This window comes from Callorhinchus milii, unplaced genomic scaffold (assembly GCF_018977255.1).
Source record: "Callorhinchus milii isolate IMCB2004 unplaced genomic scaffold, IMCB_Cmil_1.0 Scaffold1, whole genome shotgun sequence".
In the NCBI taxonomy this organism is placed as follows: domain Eukaryota; kingdom Metazoa; phylum Chordata; class Chondrichthyes; order Chimaeriformes; family Callorhinchidae; genus Callorhinchus; species Callorhinchus milii.
The window spans coordinates 134226534-134247465 of NW_024704742.1; the positions used below are offsets into that span (position 1 = coordinate 134226534).

General features: G+C 46.4%; 1 protein-coding gene across 4 annotated transcripts in view; it reads right to left on the minus strand.

The window, feature by feature from the left end:
• The window catches only part of znf532 (zinc finger protein 532), a 76534-nt gene extending 56065 nt beyond the window's left edge, over window positions 1-20469 (minus strand). For 2 of the 4 annotated variants that reach the window (XM_007903096.2, XM_042335901.1), the window contains exons 1-2: window positions 11936-11996; window positions 2554-2763 (exon numbers count right to left, since the gene is read on the minus strand). Coding sequence is in view for 2 of the 4 variants with exons in the window: in XM_042335884.1 (XP_042191818.1) it covers window positions 11936-11972 (37 nt within the window). In the remaining 2 variants the exon portion in view is untranslated. Of the gene's footprint in view, window positions 1-2553; window positions 2764-11935; window positions 12060-18284; window positions 18304-20405 lie in introns of those variants that run through there. The other 2 variants (XM_042335884.1, XM_007903087.2) reach the window with 2 other exon arrangements.
• Window positions 20470-20932: the final 463 nt, after the last annotated feature.

A 20932-nucleotide genomic window follows, 5' to 3' on the forward strand; every position in this document is an offset into this window, starting at 1 on the left:
AAGACAATTGAAGTACCCTCTGAGACGTTTTTTTTCAAGGCAGAAAACACAAGGTTATCTAGTCGATACTCAGCATTGCTCAAACATTTGAATCAGCTTCTTAGCTCTTCCCTGAATACCTTGCTTATGTTCCAGTCACGAGTATTGTACACACTACGCCAGATGTGACCTGATCATTGTAGTGTACAACTTGAACATGACTTCTGGAATTGGAATCAAACTGATTTGGCAATGTAGCCAATTTGTCTTATTTACCTCACAATGTTTGGACATGGTGAGCAGTGAGTCAACTTTCATTCCTGGCAAGTTCCATCCTGTCCATGGAGCACATGTGCCTTTTATTGTTACTTATTATACGCAGTTATTGGTTTTAAACTTCAGTTGTTAGCCTCTGGGTTCAATGCTCCATTTTCTGGCCTCCACGGCTCCCTCCACAAACATGTACACAATTACCTACACATTACAGTAAAATTCCGTGAAACGCTTTAAGATGTCTCGCTGATGTGGTAAGGCGCTACAGCAAATGCTAGGATTATCATCCAAAACTGCACATTCCTTTCCTGTACTAGACTCTGCGAGTCAACTACCCCAGGGTTACACTGGTTCCCTATCCAAAAACAACAAACAACAACAAAATTACATTTATAGAGCACCTTTCACTTCGGAAGGCCATCCCAAAGCACTGAACAGTCAGGTGTCAGTCCCCAAGCATGGGGTGTAGGGGTGAGGGAAGGCAGCGAGGTGGGAGGGCGACCGAAGGCACAATCGAAGAGAAGGGTCTTGAGACCGGCCTTGAAGGAGGCAAGGGAGGAAGCGAGGCGAAGGGACCATGGGATGGAGTTCCAGAGTGTGAGGGCAGAGAGGCTGAAAGCCCGGCCACCAATAGTAGGGCGGGTCGGGCGGGAGACATGGAGCAGACCAGAGCCTGCCGAACGGAGGGAGCGAGCAATTGGTAGGGAGTCAGCAGGTCAGAGAGGTAGGAGGGGGCAAGGCCGTGGATGGCCTTGAAAGTGAAATTCCCCAGTGGTTGACTTTTAAGGTTCTCATCTTCAATTTAAATGTCTCAACAACAACAAATTACATTTGTATAGCACCTTTCACGTCGGGAGGACTGACACTGGACAGTCAGGGATTTTGACCCAATTAGGGGGTTAGGATCAGGAGGCATGGAGAGCAGGGAGAGTAGGGGCATGCGGATGGCCAACGGTACGGTCGAAGAGGAGAGTCTTGAGATATGCCTTGAAGGGAGGGAGCGAGGTGAAGGGACTATGGGATGGGAGTTTGGGGGGGGCACAGAGACTAAAGGCCCGACTGTGGGCAAGGCGCGGGACGTGGAGCAGGCCGGAAAAGAGCGGAGGGAGCGGACAGGTTGATATGGAGTTAGCAGGTCACAGAGAAGGAGCAAGTCCTTGAAGGGCTTTGAAGGTGAGCACAGCGATTTTGAACTCTGTCCTCTGGGGGATGGGGAGCCAGTGGAGCCGGGTGAGGATGAGGTTGATAGGTTCACGGAGCGTGGTGCGGGAGAGGACACAAGCTGCTGAGTTCTGGATGATCTGCAGCTTGTAGAGGGAAGAGTTGGTTGGGAAGGCCGACAAACATGGAGTTGGTAGTCTAGCCTTGATGTTATGAATGCGTGTATGAGGGTTTCGGCAGCCTGCGGTGTGAGTCAGTGACGGAGCTAGGCGATGTTGCGGAAATGGGGGAAGGCAGAGCGGGTCATGGCACAGATGTGGAATAGAAAGGACAGTTGAGGGTCAAACAAGACGCCAAAATTACAGACTAGCTCACTGAGCTTCAGAACCCTTACAACCCCTTCCGCTGCTCAATGACAGCACTCCTATCAACTCTGACCTGCTCCATGTGCCTCGCCCCCTCCACCCACCATCAGTGTTGTTTGTAAGCAAACACAGTAAACCGCACTCTTCTTCTTAAATTCCTCTGCTTTGCAAACTTCCCCTCTGTTTCGAGCCCTTCTTAAAAATCCCACAGAAAACCAGCTTAATTTCAAGATGGCAATGAATAATTTTAAACTGGGCAGCTCTGAAGTGCTAAAAAAAAACAGTGCAAGTCTCGACAAGATTAAATGTCTCTCCCCTCCCCCACCAACCGTTCTGTATGGAGCTTCATCCTATTAAATGCTGCAATGACCCAGCAAGGCACGGGGAGGAGGCAGGGGACTTTAGACCCTCACCCAAAGGCATAATGTGAAAAAGCTTTTTGTCGCACAGAACGATCACTGGTGTTCAAAGGGTTAATGCGTGGTGGGTACTGTCGAGCTGCCCTAATGAAGACAAAGAAAATTCAACCCTGCCCAAATTAACCTTCAATCTTAGTTCACTTGCAGAACACAATACTAACTGCTCCTTCTCTCCCCCACTAATGAAAGATACATTTATGAATGGTTTCTCCAGCTCAGTCTGAAAGTTGACTCTTTTGTTATGTAAGCAGCTGTTCTTGCTGGGGGAGGGGCAGCCCATCTCACATTCAATCAGCTCTAATATTTGGGGTAAGGAATCAGTTATTGTACAGTACTACACAATTAAAGGTCCTTACCAGCATCACAGAGGAGTGAACAGCACTGTAACAGCACGCATGGGGTTAGTTCTTTTTTGAAACAAGAAGGGCTGATCCCTGAACAGAGATCAGGCAATCTGAGCGGCCAGCTTCATAGCTTTCAGCCATCACAGCATTCGTGCACGTCACATCCCTGTAACACTGTACAGCACCGCTCCTTCCAGCTCCCGGCAGCCTTCAGGGAACATACTGCAAGAGAAACATTTCTTCATATAAAGGTGGTTGACACGTAAACAAACCAAAGGCACAACAACCAGTTGAAAATACCTTGGAATGCTGCTCATTTCACTTTCATTTTCAGTGGGTGAATTATCAGGATTTATCAGAGAGGGTAAAGGTTGAGTACAGTCCTTTAAATCTACCTTGAAAAGGAGTCCAACCCAATCCGTGTCTTGGTAAGTTTTCATTTGGGGTTAACTTAAAGGCCGCTGCTTGTACACAGCTCACCAGTCTGAAATGTGCTCATACCTTTAAGGCAAAGCAGCTGAGCAGTAAAGTGCTGCTCAAATCAGTGCATAAGCTGCCCTCACTCCCTCCCCCAGTTCATAGGTCTTTAAAAAAATCCAAGCAATGACCCAGTTATAAATATCCGAGCAATGATCCAAGTTACGAAACATGTTATTGCTACCTCTCCTCATTTACAATAACCAGAAACAACATTCAAACCTTGTTCTTCTGGAGTGCAGCAAGCTTGCTGCAGTCTGCATATTACGTTGTGATAAGATTATTTTAGGTAGTAAGGGGTAAGGAAAACGGTGGAGAAATGGGATTAAACGATCTGGTATGATCTAATAAACTGGTGGTGTGGCGGGGGAGTGAGCTGAATGGCTGAATGGGATGTAAAATGAGGCCTAGTAATGAGGTGCTTGTGTGCATGTCTGGGTGTGCTTGTCTAGTGACCTGTTATGGCAATGACCAGTTTTAGCAAAGGAACTACAAGTTACAAACTGCTACAGTAGGAGAATGATACCTCACCTCCACTTCACTACTCCCCTCAGGAAGGCCCTTCATGTCGGTACTACTCCACTCAGGAAAGATTCCTTACTGTGAGCGCCCCCAAAGTTTGATATCATGAGCGAATATAAACACAGTGCTTTTCAGAGATGACAAACAACAACGCCTTTCACGACGGGAGGACACTAGGCAAGGGAGCTCACCTCAATCCCTGCCTTGCCTCCTTCAACGTTGTCTAAAACCCTCCTCTTCGACCTCGCATTCAGTCACCCTCATACCTCTACTCTCCCTGCCCTCCACCCCTTCTGATCCCAACCCCCAGCTCAGGTCCAAATCCCTGACTCTGCAAGCGCCTTGATTACGTCCTCCTGACGTGAAAGGCGCTCTACAAATGTAATTTGTTTTTGTTGTTGTTGATGCAGCCCTCGTGTGTACTAACCTTTGCTTCCTTAGAGTGGGACAATTTTTAACAGCAGGAGCTGCTCAGCTTCCTTGTCTTCTGACCTTGTGTATCAATGTGTCAAAAGCTTTGCTGAAATCTAAATATAGAACATCTTCCTTGTACACCAGAGGCTCCAAATCTCTCACAGTCTTAGCCTTAAGCAGTCCTTAAAAAGAGACGTGGAAAACTAGCCTCAAAATTAAGGCCAAATTTAAGAATTTCCTAAAAGTTCGCAATATCTTACATTTTAAGACAATGGTCTCAATGTTGAGAATGACAGAAATTTCAGACCTCGGGTTAGGTATTTCTTCACAGTATTAAATCAATAGAATCAAACTGAGAACATGTTGTGACCAGCAAACTACATGTTATGGTACGCATGTTATGGTACAGCACACTACATGTTAGATAAAGCTGGAAAATTTACCATCTCCGTGGTAAATTGGGGGTGGGGGAATCTCCTTGGAGCTGAACTGGCTCCAAGATGATATGTTTACCAACAGAATGTCTGAATCGAACCAGCACCTCTTTGGGCGGTCTTGGTTGTCCGGTTCCTGAGCCAGACAGGTCTGCAGATCTTCAGGGCAGAGCTGATGACAGCACAGCCAACTTAGCTCACTGGCAGGACTTGGAAGGGCAGACAGTAACTGGGGACAGGGATTCATCCCTCTCAGCTCCTGTTAACCCAGCAAGCCAAAGCCCTAGCGAGTAGGATGGTCCTAGAGCAGCAAAAAAGCTTGCCAGACAGACATCTTTCCGAAAAGCAATTAAAAAAACAGACTTCAGTTTCTGAAACTTCAGAAACACCAATACACTATAAAAGTTATTTTTTGTAAAAAAGTTATAAAGCAACAACATTTGCGTAGCGCCTTTCATGTCGGGAGGACGTCCCAAGACGTTGGACAGTCAGAAATTTGGATCCGAGCAGAGGGTTGGGATCAGAAGGGGTGGAGGTCAGGGCATGTAGGGGTAGGAGGGTGGCCAAAGGCGCGGTCGAAGAGGACAGTCTTGTGCCATGCCTTGAAGGGCGGGAGCGAGGCAAAGGGAATGCGGGATGGAGTTCCAAAGCGTGGCGGCAGAGGCTGAAGACCTGTCACCTGAAGAGAGGCTATTTAAAGCTAATTTTATGTAAGGTTTCAGATTTTGTCTGCAGAAAGCACACATGATCACAAACTTGTGACATGAATTGCTCCCTGAACAAGACATAAAGTTAGCATTCACAGCAAGTATGAAGTATAATAATAATAATAATAAGTATGTGCAATGCCTTCATGTCTCCTGCTCTTACTTGCTCCCTGCCTCGAGCCAATGCTTTTTGCTTCCCAAGACAGGGGAGCTACGAACAACAACAGCAACAACATCTTACATTTATATAGCCCCCCTCTCGTTGGGTAGCACCCCAGAGCGCTTGACAGTGGAGAAGCACCACGCCGTGCCGGGGAAGGGGGAAAGTGACCATAGGCAGGGTCGGAGAGTCCTGGACAACAATTCTCCAGAATAATTGGTCAATCCCTCAATGACCTTGCTCTGCACAAATTGCATGTTGTGTTTACCTACAAAGGAGTAAATGCATTTGACATTACCTTTAAAGTACTTTTGAGACATTTAGATGTCACCAAAACTCTATAAAATGCAAATTCTTTCTTAATGATATAATCAACTCCTGAACTCAATGTCATTTTGTTTCAATTCATACACGAGGGTAGTCGAGAGCTGCTGAACAATCCTGCATGTATATACAGGAGCAATTCTTATGTTAATTGTTATGTTCTTATTAGTTTGTGACATGACATGTCAAGCGAATGACAGGATGGTGGAAGACAAACTGGCTGAGCTTTGGTTTTCTTTCGTCTAGCAAATTCTTATGTTCAATTCACAAACATCTCAATTTACACCAATTAATGGAATCAAGGTTACCCGAACAGAATGCACATGGGACAAGAGATGACACCCTAAGATTCGACAGGGTTATAGTAGGTATGAAATAGTATGCATGTGAGGAGAGCTTGGCTAAATTAAACCATTTCCCACTGGAGCAGAGAAGATTGTGAAGGATACAATCAAAGTCAGCACGAAGTCAGGACCCCATCCGCTCGGGTCTAAATCCCTGATTGTCCAGCGCTTGGGAAATCCTCCCACAGTAGAAGGTGCTACATAAATGTATTGTACTGTAGACAGTGGCAGACTGGCTCTCTGAAAGTGCTCACCCTTGTTCTCATTTATTGTATAATTAGCATACTGTCATCCGCCAAGCGGGTCTACAATAGAGAAGGTGCAAGAAAACATTCCATCTTCTGTGTTATAAAGATAATTTATGCAGTTCACATACAGCTTATAATGTCAAAGTGCCTAAAAGTGCTTCTTGGGAATTGCTCTAAGTGCAGTGACTATTTGTGAACAAAATCTATTACTACACATTTATCAATAATGCCACTTTTATATTGAAGCTCCTGAGTCCCAAAGTGTGCTACAATGGAGCCATTGCTCATTGTTCTCTGAACCGCATTTAGGTCACAAGTACTCTCCTTTTTGTGACAACCAAAACTATATGTAGCTTTCCAGATTCAGTCTGACCAAGGCATTCATATAGATTGAGCACCACTTCTGGAGCTCAAGCTAAAGTTTCGGCAATATAATAATAATCCTTACATTTGGCATAGCGCTTTTCATGTCGGGAGGACATCCTCTACAGGATATACTGTAAAGTGCAGTGACTGTAATTGTGGGCGAACATGGCAACCAATTTGCACAAAGCAATATCCCACAAACCGCTTTGAAATGAATATCCAATTTTATTTAGGGGATTGTTGACCCAGGACGTCAGAGAGACTCCCTGAAGAGGTAGATAGCACACACTATCGGGTTCTCTTTGTAAAATCATCTCCTTTAATTCCAGTTCTCCCTCCCCTCCCAACTGTGTGTCACACTGAACTACTTTGCGCTGTGTCTGCCAATCTACATCCATTTGTTTAAAAATGGAAACTCAAGGCTGGAATAACAACAACAAAATACATTTGAATTGCACTTTTCATGTCAGGAGACATCCCAAGGTCCTGGACAGTCAAGGATTTGTACCCGAGGTGAGGGTTGGGATAAGAAAGGGTGGAGGGCATGGAGGGTGGGGGTAGGAGGGTGACCGATAGTATAGTTGAAGAGGAAGGTCTTGGGACTGGCCTGGCAGGAGGCAAGGGAGGGGGCAAGGCGAAAGGACTGTGGGATGGATTCCCAAAGGTTGGGGCAGAAAGGCTGAAGGCCCAACTGCCGATGGTGAGCCGGGCAAGACTGGGGACATGAGGCAAGCCGGATTCTGCTGGGCGGAGGGAGCAGACAGGTCAGTATGGTCAGCCGAAGTGAGACGTCTCTGCAACCAATTCCCCAGGTACATATCCCAGGTGTCGGGTTATATATATATTGCCCCAGCCCACACTCGTTTTCTGCAAGAGTATTTATTTAACCACAAAGTACATCAATTTATGTTTAAAAAGCCATCCAGTGAAGTGCTATGAGACTTAATTCCGATAAGAAAGAACAATACCAAATACGCCTGGATTATATTTCCCCTTTAAGGTTCACGGTGGCCGGACAGCGTTACGAGCTGCAGAGGATCCTGGGCTGTCCTTGGGCAGTGTCTTTGTGTCGACATGGCAGGACCCCGTTTAAGCTGTCCTCACAGACTGCCGGAGTAAGGAAAATCAAATCATGTGATTTCCACTTTGCCAATTAAATTCAGAATCATAGACAATGTGTTCTGCCCTGTGGTCACATCCACTGCCCTGTGGTCACATCCACTGCCCATCCACTGCCCTGCGGTCACATCCACTGCCCTGTGGTCACATCCACTGCCCTGCGGTCACATCCACTGCCTTGCGGTCACATCCACTGCCCTGCGGTCACATCCACTGCCCTGCAGTCACATCCACTGCCCTGCAGTCACATCCACTGCCCTGTGGTCACATCCACTGCCCATCCACTGCCCTGCGGTCACATCCACTGCCCTGTGGTCACATCCACTGCCCATCCACTGCCCTGCGGTCACATCCACTGCCCTGTGGTCACATCCACTGCCCATCCACTACCCTGCGGTCACATCCACTGCCCTGTGGTCACATCCACTGCCCATCCACTGCCCTGCGGTCACATCCACTGCCCTGTGGTCACATCCACTGCCCATCCACTGCCCTGCGGTCACATCCACTGCCCATCCACTGCCCTGCGGTCACATCCACTGCCCTGTGGTCACATCCACTGCCCATCCACTGCCCTGTGGTCACATCCACTGCCCTGCGGTCACATCCACTGCCTTGCGGTCACATCCACTGCCCTGCGGTCACATCCACTGCCCTGCAGTCACATCCACTGCCCTGCAGTCACATCCACTGCCCTGTGGTCACATCCACTGCCCTGTGGTCACATCCACTGCCCTGTGGTCACCTCCACTGCCCTGTGGATTACAGAAGCAACCTTTAAGCTACAGTCCTAACGTACTTCTAACATTCACTTCTGAGACTCCACTACCAAAGTTTGTTCAGCCCTGCAGTGATGTTTCACTCCTGGCGGCTGAAAAATGCAATCAGCTCTAATCTCATCATTAAGAAGTGAGCAATGCTTCATTTGCTTAAAAAATTTCAATTTCAATCAGAAATTAGCCTCAGACAGAACTCACTGGCAGGAGTTATGACTACCCTGCTTTGGAGGGGGAGGTAAGCAGAGTCTCCTTGGAGCTGAACTAAGTTGACATGCCTGGCAAAGGAATGTTGGAATTCAGCCAGTCCTGTGTGGCGGTCTCCATAGTCCAGTCTCTGAGCCAGGCGGGTACAGAGAATTCCAGCGTACTGCTGAGGACAGCGCAGTCAGCCTGGCAGACCAGTCACTGGGGGCAGGGAGTCATGCACTCAGCTCCTGTTAACCATGCAAGCCAAAGCCCTAGGGTGGTTCTAAATGGACAAGCAGCAGGAAAGCTTACTAAACACCAATATCAAAGGCAAGCTATGCGAATTTAGCTGGTTAACGCTAGAAGTACCCCAAAATATACTCTGATGCCCATAAGCCTTGGCTCTTGCCACCCTGTGTCTATTACTTTCGGGAATTAGGTAAGTAGGATGCATCCCTCCAGGGAGAGAGTGCGCATACCATTCTAATAATCTATCTCTGCGATTTCCATGTGTAAATAATAATAATCCTTGCATTTGATATAGCGCTTTTCACGTCTTCTAGATGTCTCAAACAGCTTCACAGAATAGACTGCAAAGTGAATTGTCTGTATATTTGTGGGCAAAATGCAGCAGCCAATTGCGCAAAACAGTATCCCACAAACAGCCATGGTTTGAATTTATTATTGTTTTATTTTCTTGTGGGATTATTATCAGGCGTGTAAGGAAACTTACCCAAGGTTTCACCGTTTCACCCTGCTGGGAATCGAATCCAGGTCTCTCGCTTGCAAAGCAAGTACACTAACCACTGAGCTACAGGACGACTCCATATGGGATGGGATGAATGGAAATCTCAGTTTGATTACAGCAAAAAGCATCAATGTATTTAAGAGGAAACTTGATGCATACAAATAAGAGAAGGGAATAAAGGGGAATCGAAGAGAGGTAGGAAAGTTTTAAATACAACAACAACAACAACAAGATTCCATTTATAAAGCGCCTTTCACGTCAGGAGGACGTCCCAAGGCGCTGCACAGTTGGGTCAGGACCCGAGCAGGGGGGAAATGGTCAGGGTGAGGGAAGGGAGGGAGCAAGGAGGGGGAAATGGTCAGGGTGAGGGGAGGGAAGGGAGGGAGCGAGGAGGGGGAAGAGAGTCGAGAGGGGAGCTGAAGGCACGGTCAAAGAGAAAGGTTTTGAGACCGGCCTTGAAGGAGGAAAGGGAGGAAGCAAGGCGAAGGCACTGGGGGATAGAGTTCCAGAGCCTGGGGGCTGAGAGGCTGAAGGCCCGACCACCGATGGTAGGGCGGTTGGGGCGGGGGACGTGGAGCAGACCGGAGCCAGAGGAACGGAGGGTACGGGCAGGCAGGTAGGGGGATAGTAGGTTGGAGAGGTAGGAGGGAGCGAGGCCGTGAATGGCCTTGTAGGTGAGGATGAGGATCTTGAAATCAATCCTCTGGGGGATGGGGAGCCAGTGGAGGCGAGCGAGGGTGGGAGTGATGTGGTCGCGAAGCCTGGTGCGGGACAGTACACGAGCTGCAGAGTTCTGAATGACCTGCAGCTTGTGGAGGGAGGTGGCGGGAAGGCCGGCGAGGAGAGAGTTCCCATAGTCCAGCCTTGAGGTGACAAAGGCACCTCAAATAGGTTTCTCATCTTAAACTTATTGCTATCTAACCGCTGTTTTACTTCCTCAGTAATGTCTATGTTTACAATGCATGTGAACCACCCAAATTCATTTGCCTCCTTGAACAATTAACAAGTAAACAGTCCAAACTTTTCAAGAATGGTACATCGCTGATTTCAGAACACTATTCTACAATCTAGCACCTCATTAAGAGTGTGCGATATTCAAAAGTAAATAGCTTTTCACTCCTGATCTATTACATCATAAAATTGCTTCCCCATCAGTCTAGCTTATTTAAACAGCAATACCAGCAAATAATATCTGGGAGAGGGAAAGGCATTATACAAGCACAAAATGTTCTTCTATTCTCTTCCTCCAGAGATTACCACACTAAATTTCATGCTCTACTTTCATTGTTGGTGTTAAATTTCCAACCAATCATTAAAAGAGAAGGCAGGGTGAGAAAGAGAGAAAGGCACTTTCGGAATCATTTCCGGGGGGTAGGGGGTATCAGTCAGCAAGAGTAGATTGGAGGGAGTGATGAACAAGCATTAGGCCAGAATTGGATGAGCAATGGGCATGGGCAACAGAATAGTGGTGGAGGAAAATGGCATGATGGCAAAATTGTGAAGTAATTTGATCTTAATGTCTATCTAATGGAGTACTGAGAGCTAGTGGAGCCTAGTGTGGGAGAATACAGGATTAGAACTTTGGATGGATTTAACACTGAAGGATACTTAAGAGAGGTCATGGAGGAAAATGTTAGAGAAATACAGTATAATCACAGAATGAGAGCTTCAGCTAACGAGGAAGATGAGAGGGATAGAAGCAAGTAATGGATGGAGATGGATGAAAGTTGTTTTGCTCAAGGACTAGATTGTTTACCTAGCAGTAAGTAGGAACCCCGTTGTTAGTCGCTTGCCGGATCGCTTTTCTGGGGATAATAATCCCTTCAAAAAATAATAATTTGGTGACTCAATCCACGACTGTTTGTGGGACATTGCTGTGTGCAACTAGCTGCCGCGGTTCACCCACAAAATATAGTCAATTCACTCTACATTATGTTCTGTGAGGCACTTTAAGATGTCTCGAAGACCTGATAATGCGCTATAACAAATGCAAGGATTATTGTTATTATGGTTTGAACAGAGCTGGATTAATAGAAAAACCTGAAATACTGGCAAAACAGTGTCTTTTAAGATCACAAAAGACTAAATTTAAGTTGATGATTTGAAAGCATTCAAATACTGAAGTACAAGAAATAAGAGGACAGTACAGTATAGCATTGACAAAATCTCCTTGCAATTTCCATATCCTTACGTGGAATGCATCTTAAATTTTTCTGAAAAACATTCAAGCTGTAATTTTTTGTACTGATTGACAGGTAATGTCATTGAGAACTACCGAGTTAAATACTCACAAGCTTCTTGCATAAAGTAATCATTGCGACCACACAAGACCTCCTTCACAACATCTGACCACGCAGACTTACATGAGCATTCTCAACATTGCAATGTTTCTCTCGCCAAGAATAAAAGACATTCACAGTGATTTTCCATAATCTGGAAAGCTGAATTTAAGAGAGTACGCAACACAAGAACATTTCTATTTAGTAGTCTTTCCAGTTCGGTTTACAGAGAAGGCTTCTATACATTTCTTAGAATAGCATTCGATCATTTGTTAAAAAGCAAGTACCTGTCCAGAATTTTCCTCTTCTAAAGAGCTGCTCCATAGAGCCTGGCTGCCTCACGTGTCAAGGACTAGGCAGGAAGTGGATACAAACCACTGACCATCAGCCACACGATCCATGAGGATGACTCTGGAAAAATTGAATAGTGGGTTAAGTTGCGGGACTGAAATACAAGTTGCAGCTGTTGCTAACGATAATATTTAATTACAATGTCCAAATATGGTAAGAATTCTTGCATTTTATTCACCACCTGTGATGTCAGAATGTCAAAGTGCTATACAGATGTTATTACTGTATGTTTATAAGTAAATGCAGTAGTTATTTTGTATGCAGCAAGGTCCCGCAAGATAGTAAAAATCCTTACATTTGATATAGCCTTTCACGTCGGGAAGTGCTTCAAAAGATTTACCGTAGTGTCATGACTGTGTAGTTTGTAGACAAACACATCAGCCAATTTTCTCACAAACACCTTTGAAGTGAGGGACCAATTTTATCTTGTGGATGATTCGCCTGGACACCGGGAGAAATTCCCTTCTGTACAAATAATGCCATGGGATATTTAAAGTCCACCTGAACAGACGGGATCTCGATTTAACATCCCAAATGATGCCACCTCCAACAATGCAATTTTCCCTCAGCTCTGGATTGAGTTTCACTTCACACTGGATCGTGCTTATGGTCACCTCCCCACTCCCTCACCGCCTGGCTCGGGGTCAGACTCCACCACTGTTAAGCACTCCGGATCGCTACACAGCGTGAAGGGCGCCATGTGAAACGCAAGTTGTTGTTCAAAGAATCACACAGCACAGAAGGAGGCCATTCGGCCCATCGTGTCTGTGCCGGCTCTTTGAAAACAGGTATCCAAATCAATCCCACTCTCCTGCTCTCTCCCCATAGTCCTGCAAACTTGTCCTCCCCAAATAATTATCTATTTTTCTCTTAAAAGTTGTTATCGAACCGGCTTCCATCACCCTTTTTGTTGTTGAGTTCAAAGTCTTAAAATGGGGCTCGAATCCACAATCTTTGACCCAGAGGTGAGATTGCTCCAACTGAGCCAAGTTAACGCCTGATAAGCATTTTTCCAATCTCCCGAAGCAAAAATGCTGGAGTCAGCAAGGTAACCGGAGCCTTGTGCTATGTGCAGCACCTATTATTCTCACACAAAGTCCAGAAATATCATTGAATACTGCAAAAAATCCACAAGAAAGAGGAGGTTTACCACTGCAAAAAAATGACTTTGAAAATTGTGCAGGCATTACCTTGCACCTGCATGTTTCTGTCTGCGTAGCTGTGAATTCTGTCACATTGTTAACAGGACAAATGCCATCTTACGCCAGAGCTATTTCAAGCACTTCAGCCTCCGCCGAAAAGAAGGCAATCGAATTGTAAATAATTTTTACTGAATGCTCAACTCCCACTCGACAAACTGTTTTCTCTTTTAACAGTAATATTAAAATATATCAAAATTAAACAATTGGCAAACACAAGAAAAATGTGCTTTTAGCATTTCTAGCATTATTTAGTACTTCATAATTAAATATTGTCAGGTGTAATATCTGTTTTTATAAGCAAATGAGGCAGTCAACTTGCATCAGTAAGATCCCACAAACAGCTGAGGCGAATGACCAAGTAATCTGAAAGATTTTTAGGAAGCAGAGAGAAATTGCCTGCCCCCTTCAAATATTGTCACGGGAACCTTAACATTCACTTCAAAAAGCAAACTGAATCTTGGTTATAATAATAATCCTTGCATTTGCCTTATCACATCTTTGAGACATCTCAAAGCGCTTCACAGAATAGGCTATAAAGCAAATTGACTATATTTTCTGGGCGAAACGCATCTGCTAATTGCACACAGCAGTGTCCCACAAACAGTCGTGGATTGAGTGACCAATTCTTTTTAAAAGGAATTATTACCCCTGGAAAAGCAATGAGCCAATCAACTAACAACCAGGTTCCTACTTACTGCTAGGTAAAGGGGCGTGTGGAGTAAGGAAACTTGCCCAACGTTTCGCCCTGCTGGGAATCGAACTCAGGTCTCTCGCTTGAGGTGAGTGCTCTAACCACTGAGCTACAGGATAGACTGGCGTCTCATCTGAAAGATAGCACCTCCAACAAAGCAGGAATGGATGCAGAAAACCCTTTTGGCCCATTTGAACTCATCCTTCCAGAATACTCACCATATCCTCCTTCCAAGTGCTGCCGAGGATTAGCAATTTACATTAATTCAGTACTAGCTGTACCCATTGCAGCTACGTTTGCTACCAAAGGATCCAATATGGAAGGTATATTGACACACAGACAGACATTTCATGTTTATCTATACTCATCTGGAAGGACTCCTCTGGGAGGACTCCTGTGGGAGGACTCAGTGGGAGGACTCAGCACTTTAAAAATTTAATTTTGCTGTTGCCGTGGCTTAGCTTTGTCTGTGTTCTTTATTTTGTTCCCGTCTCTTGGCTACGTGCGTGCTCTGTGATGCAGGACGCCAGAGTGCCACAGTCAGCCAGCCCGGCCACCAGGTGTATCTGCAGTGCGTGCGTACATACATAGGTGCTCTGTGACGCACAATGCCACAGCACCACTTTGACTCGGCGGCAACCAGGTGTAACTGCAGCAAAAAACGCAAAACCCAAAATAACTAATGAACGATGGGAGATACCGGAAAGCAAGTATGCCCATGTCACTCCCAGACACAAGACTTTTCTGATGAGGTACAAATTATGTCTCTATGTTATTGATTATTGAAATCCTTCTTGAAGCGCAGACAGAAATTGTCGTTTTATTAGTATATATAAAGATAGAGGTTAGATAGATAGATAGAAGATTTAAGATTTACTAGTATAGAGAAGATAGAGCCATTCAGGTTGAAAGTTAGCCAAGCAGAGGTAGCAAGCAGAGTGGCGTAGTAAACCATACAGATAGGGAGGTGCTGAGGCAAGAAGGGTGTATGTGAGGGTGAGAATCTTAAAGTCAATCCATTGGGAGATAGGGACGAAGGGTCTGACGAAGAGTCGTAGACCCGAAATTCACTTTCCTTTCTCCATAGATGCTGCCTGACCTGCTGAGTGATCCCAGCAACTTCTGTTTTTCTTTCATAATTAGCAATCGTTTAATTATCATTAATACCCTATTTTTAGATCTTTGAGGAATTTTATTTACATTGAAGAAATATTTGTAAAAAATTGCTCACACATTCCTTCCTTCCCAGAAGTTTTTAATATTCTGGACTGTTCTGTAGGAGCCTGTTATGTATTACTCGATTAACTCAACTGCCCAGTTTGAAGGCACAGTGTAATTTGTAACCATCTCTAAGTGAATAATGAATCTTCATGAACAAACAAGCACTGGTAAGATCATAACTTGGCATTTGTGTTGGGCACATCTCCAATCCCATTTTATGGTACAATTAGTTTTATTACATGTATTGCCAAAGCCATTTTATTAATAATGCGTTTGGTACAGTGCCTATAACATTAAACCATCTCACAGTGCTTGCTGGGTAATCACTGGCAAGCACAGCAAAATCCCATAATCAACGATGAAGTGAATGACCAATTTATCTGGAGGTTTGTTGGCATCATCTTTTTGTTCCATATAATGTCCACCTGCACAGGCAGACAAGACCTTGGCTTAATATTTCCTACATAGGAAGTCACCTACGACATGCAGCGCACCAGTATTAAACTTGTGTCAGTGTGGATAATAAGTTCATATCCCAAAGTGGGGTCTGAACCAATAACCTCTGTGGACGAAGCAGAACCCATCAATGTATTTAAGAAGAAACTTGATGCATGGATTAGGGAGAAGTGAATAGAGGTGTATAGGAGGTAAACAGAGAGGAAGGGAGAGAAGAGAGAGGAGTTGAACCCTCAGCTGATCTATTCAAGAGCTTTAACAGCTTGAACAGTTCAGACAATATTTTTCTATTTAGAGAAACTTTCACTCCCGTACGTTGGACTTTCCATTTCCATTGATCAGGCAAGTGTCCGATACATGTGGAAACCCATCACCATGCTTAAGACATGCATGTTCATGTGTCTGGAATGGAATGTGCACTCTCTCCCTGTTTACATAATTCCAGAGAGTATTTGGCACAGGTTGGTGAGAGTCAAGGCTTGGAGACCCAAGAGTGTTTGTTGGAGTAAATGCTGGAGCTTAATGAACTCAAACCACATAGCATGTCATTCAAAGCAATGTCTGGCAAACTTCCCGTTACTTGTCCAACTAGCTGCTTTACAGTAATTCCCCTGTGACGACCTTTGACAAGATAGTCTGATGTTAGGATTTGGGATTACGTTTTGCTCACAAAATACAGTCAATCCACTCTACAATATATTCAGTGAAGCGTTTTGAGATGTCTCAATGAACTGATAAGGCTCTATATCAAATGCAAGGATTATTATTGTTGTTGGAGGGTTAACGGAAGCAGAGTTGGAGGATTGCCTGCTCTTAATGGCTGATCTATAACCCTTCAAGTCCTGCTAACAAGCCAGGCTGGCTGGTCTGTTATCAGCAATGCACCAGCTCAGCTCCAACACCCAACTTACTTCCCCCACCCGATGACCCCTTTAAATTGCAATATAAATTTTTAAGCACTCCAAGATGCTACTCCACATAAAGGGCGTTATATAAATGCAAGTTCTTGTTGACTTACTTTGAAGCAGGCTGGGGTATGCTATACTAGTATGATATGAATACACTATCCAATGGAATTCAAATTCCTTGCATCCTTTATGTTAGCCAAGGAATAAACTGGCAGCCTTGAGGCAATTTAATACAAAGTATTACGCAGAGGTGTACTATATTGTTTTAAAAATATAATGTGGATTATTATATTTTAGCTCAGTACACAGGAAACCTCAAAGTTAGATGTAACAGTTAGAGCATGGGGGTGGCAGACAAATCTCAAAAGTGATATTAAAAAATAAACATTAAAACAATATGTGATTTGTGAATAACTCTACAATTTGATGACCAAGAAGGCAAATTCAAGCGTTTGGACTTGAATGCATTTTACAGCATGGAATTGCCATGCTTCCCCTGTCAACATGCAGTGAGATATCAGGCGTGTTGTTGACAACAGTGAACAGACAGTGGTCTGGGTATTTTGATCAGTGGAACCTGGTTACATTATTATTTTCCCTGTGACTCAATCTGTGTGCGTGTGTGTGTATATATTTACGCGTTGCATTAAGTGGAGCTCCTCTGATCATTCAGCAGCCAGGGAAAAGGGAGTCAGGGACAGAGGAAAGACATTTTATAAATAACTCTTGCAATTTGATACAGCACCTATAACAGAATATCTCAACAAAGCTCTTCACAGGGGAATTACTGTCAAGTATAGTGACTGTGCAATTGCAAGCAAACTTGGCTCCCTCAAAAAGCAGCGAAAAGTTTCTTTTGTGAAAAAACGGTTTCAGGCATAGAATTGTGGGCTGAGGTAACAATTTTTTTCCCCCAGATACTTTGGTGCCTACCTGCCTTCTCTCTCTCGTTGGACTTGCTCCTCCCTACCTCTGCGACCTCCTAACCCCCTACCATCCTGCTCGTTCCCCCTGCTTGGCAGGCTCCGGCCTGCTTGACATCCCCCGCCTCGTTCACCCCACTATTGGCGGCGGCCCTTCTGCCACTCTGCCCCCACCTTCTGGCACTCCATCCCGCAGTCCCTCCGCCTCGCTCCCCTCCCTTGCCTCCTTCAAGACCCATCTCAACCCTCCTTTTCGACCATGCTTTCGACCTTCCTGCTTACCCCTCCATCCTCCCCGACTCGGACCCCCAACTCGGGTCCGAAACTCTGTCTGTCCAGCGCCTTGGGACGTCCTCCCGATGTGAAAAGCGCTATATTGTAATTTTGTTGTTGTTGTTGCAAAAAGGGACCTGAACCACCTCCAAGAAGATATGCTTAGCAATAGAATGTCAGAATCGAGCCCACTCCCTGTGGTGATTGCAGTAGTCCAGTTCCTGAGCCAGACAGGTCTTCAGATTGATCAAAAGAAAATCTCCCTCCTCTTCTCCCCAGACAGTGCCCTCAAGTGCAAGCTGTGGGATGTCCTCCTCACGTGAAAGGCGCTATGCAAATGTAATTTGTTGTTGCGGTTTTAGCTGGTTAGACTCCAGCAGTTACTCCAATGCACACTCTGGGGTCCCCCAAGCCTTGGCTCTTGCGAATGTGTTACGAACAATTTCGGGAATTAGGTAACCAGGATCCATCCCTCCAGGGAGAGAGCGCATTCCATTGCAACAATCTCTGGAATTTCCACGTGTAGGTGGGATGCATGGAATTCGCAATTTGGTTATGATACTCTTAAGCATGGTCATGGGTTTCTGCATGAGGCAAGACACCTGGCTCACCATAAAAAATCCTCCCATCCTTCCTCTTCTTCTCCACTCCATCCTCCTCCTCCCCATCTCCAGGAGACAGTTTCTGGCAGCCACTGGCAGAAGGGGGAAAAACAAGCCACAGCACCACTCATCACACCTACTCTGTGCCGTCGGGATGGAGACCCCAGAGGGGTGGCCAGAAATTAAAACACGTTTGTAGCCTAGAAGTATTGTTTTCTCACAAAAAAACAATCAATTCACTTTAAAGTATATCCTGTGAACCGCTTTGAGACGTCTCAACAACGTGATAAAAGTGATATATCAAATGCAAGCATTATTATTATGATATACATTAAAAGCCCACTAATCCTTACCAAAAGTAGGCCAAATATTATGCCTAACGGATAAGCAGTGGCCGGCCAATTTAGGTTAGTGCTTTTGAAAACTGTTGCAAAAGAAAAATCATTAAAGGGGGAAAAAAAGGAGAGGGTGGGGGAGAGGGGAATAAACTTTTGGCAGGTTTAAATAGAAAATGTTTAAAAATTAGGCACCTGCCCAAAGCTGTTATTTCACACAACACACAAAACACACGCATATACAAACACACACACAAACAAACACACATACACACACATATACACACACACATACAAACACACACATGCAAACACACACATAAAGAAACACACCCACACATACAAACACATACACAAACACACACATACACAAGCACACAAATACACATACAAACACACACATACACAAACATACACATACACAAATACAAACACAAAGGGAAGGGAGGGAGCGAGGAGGGGGTAGAGAGTCGAGAGGGGAGCTGAAGGCACGGTCAAAGAGAAAGGTCTTGAGACCGGCCTTGAAGGAGGAAAGGGAGGAGGCGGCGAAGGCACTGGGGATGGAGTTCCAGAGCCTCGGGGCTGAGAGGCTGAAGGCCCGACCACCGATGGTAGGGCGGTTGGGGCGGGGGATGTGGAACAGACCGGAGCCAGAGGAACGGAGGGTACGGGCAGGTACTTGGGGGGATAGTAGGTCGGAGAGGTAGGAGGGAGCAAGGCCGTGAATGGCCTTGTAGGTGAGGATGAGGATCTTGAATTCGATCCTCTGGGGGATGGGGAGCCAGTGGAGGCGAGCGAGGGTGGGAGTGATGTGGTCCGAAGCCTGGTGCGGGACAGTACACCAGCTGCAGAGTTCTGAATGACCTGCAGCTTGTGGAGGGAGGTGGCGGGAAGGCCGCGAGGAGAGATTTCCATAGTCCAGCCTTGAGGTGACAAAGGCGTGGACCAGAGTTTCAGCCGCGTGAGGGGTGAGGTAGTGCCGGAGTCTGGCGATGTTCCGGAGGTGGAAGGTAGTGCCAGTTGTGGTGCAGATGTGGGGAAGAAAGGACAGCTCAGGGTCGAAGAGAACCCCGAGGTTCCTGACGGCTTTGAGAGGTGGAGAGTGCAGCCTTGGATGCTGATGGTGTCAGCACCTGAGGTGCGGAGGCGCTGACGTGAGCCAATCAGGAGGGCCTCGGTTTTGCGCACGTTGAGCTGAAGAAAGTTGTCTCTCGTCCAGGACTCGATGTTGGACAGACAGACAGACTGTCAGGACATCGGGGGCCATGGAGTTGAGGGTAGAGGAACACACACATACGAACACACACGTACACAAACACACACATACAAACACATACACAAACACACACATACAAACACATACACAAACACACACATACAAACACATACACAGACACACACATACAAACACATACACAAACACACACATACACAAACATACAAATACACATACATACAAACACACACATACAAACATAGACACACATACAAAGACACACATGCATAAGCATACACACAAACATACAAACACACACACATACAAACCCACACACAAACACACGCACAAAGTACAACAAAAAGTCGCCCAATTGGGCGTGAAACCCGCCCAATCAGGGCCACACTGGACCCAGGCACCATTTTTACCCCCTCTCTCTCTCTCTCTCTCTGTGTGTGTGTGGTTGACGTGTGTGTGTGTGTGACCGGCCCGGGGGTGGGGGGTTGGGAGGGGGGGGGTGTGGGGGGTTAGGGAGGGCCTGGGGTTGGGAGGTGGGGGTGGAGGCTGAGGCCGACTCACCGCGGCGGTTCCCGGCATCTCAGCTCCTCACGGTTGTCCGACCCCCCCCGAACCAACTGCCTGCGCGCGTGCGCAGCCCGGGCACCGCGCCGCCGCCTGTGCGCCTGCGCAGCCGCCGCCGCACGCGCGGCTCGCCTCCCTCAGCTCCGCGCCTGCGCAGCCTCCAGCCCGCCCTCCCTCCCTCAGCTCCGCGCCTGCGCGGCCTCCCTCCCTCCCTCAGCTCCGCGCCTGCGCAGCCTCCCTCCCTCCCTCCCTCAGCTCCGCGCCTGCGCAGCCTCCACCCCCCCCCCCCACCCACCCCCATCACTGCTGGAGGTGGGGGGGGGGGGAGTTGGAATAGGTCGGCCGTGACGTTATTGGATGGCGGCGCAGGCTCGAGGGGCTGAACGGCCTCCACCTGCTCCTGATTCCCATGTTCTGTTGCCCCCGGAAAAGCGATCGGCCAATTGACTAACAACCGGGTTCCTACCTACCTCAGGCGCTGACAGCATCGCCATCCGCGGCTGCACCCTCCACCTCGCTGAGCC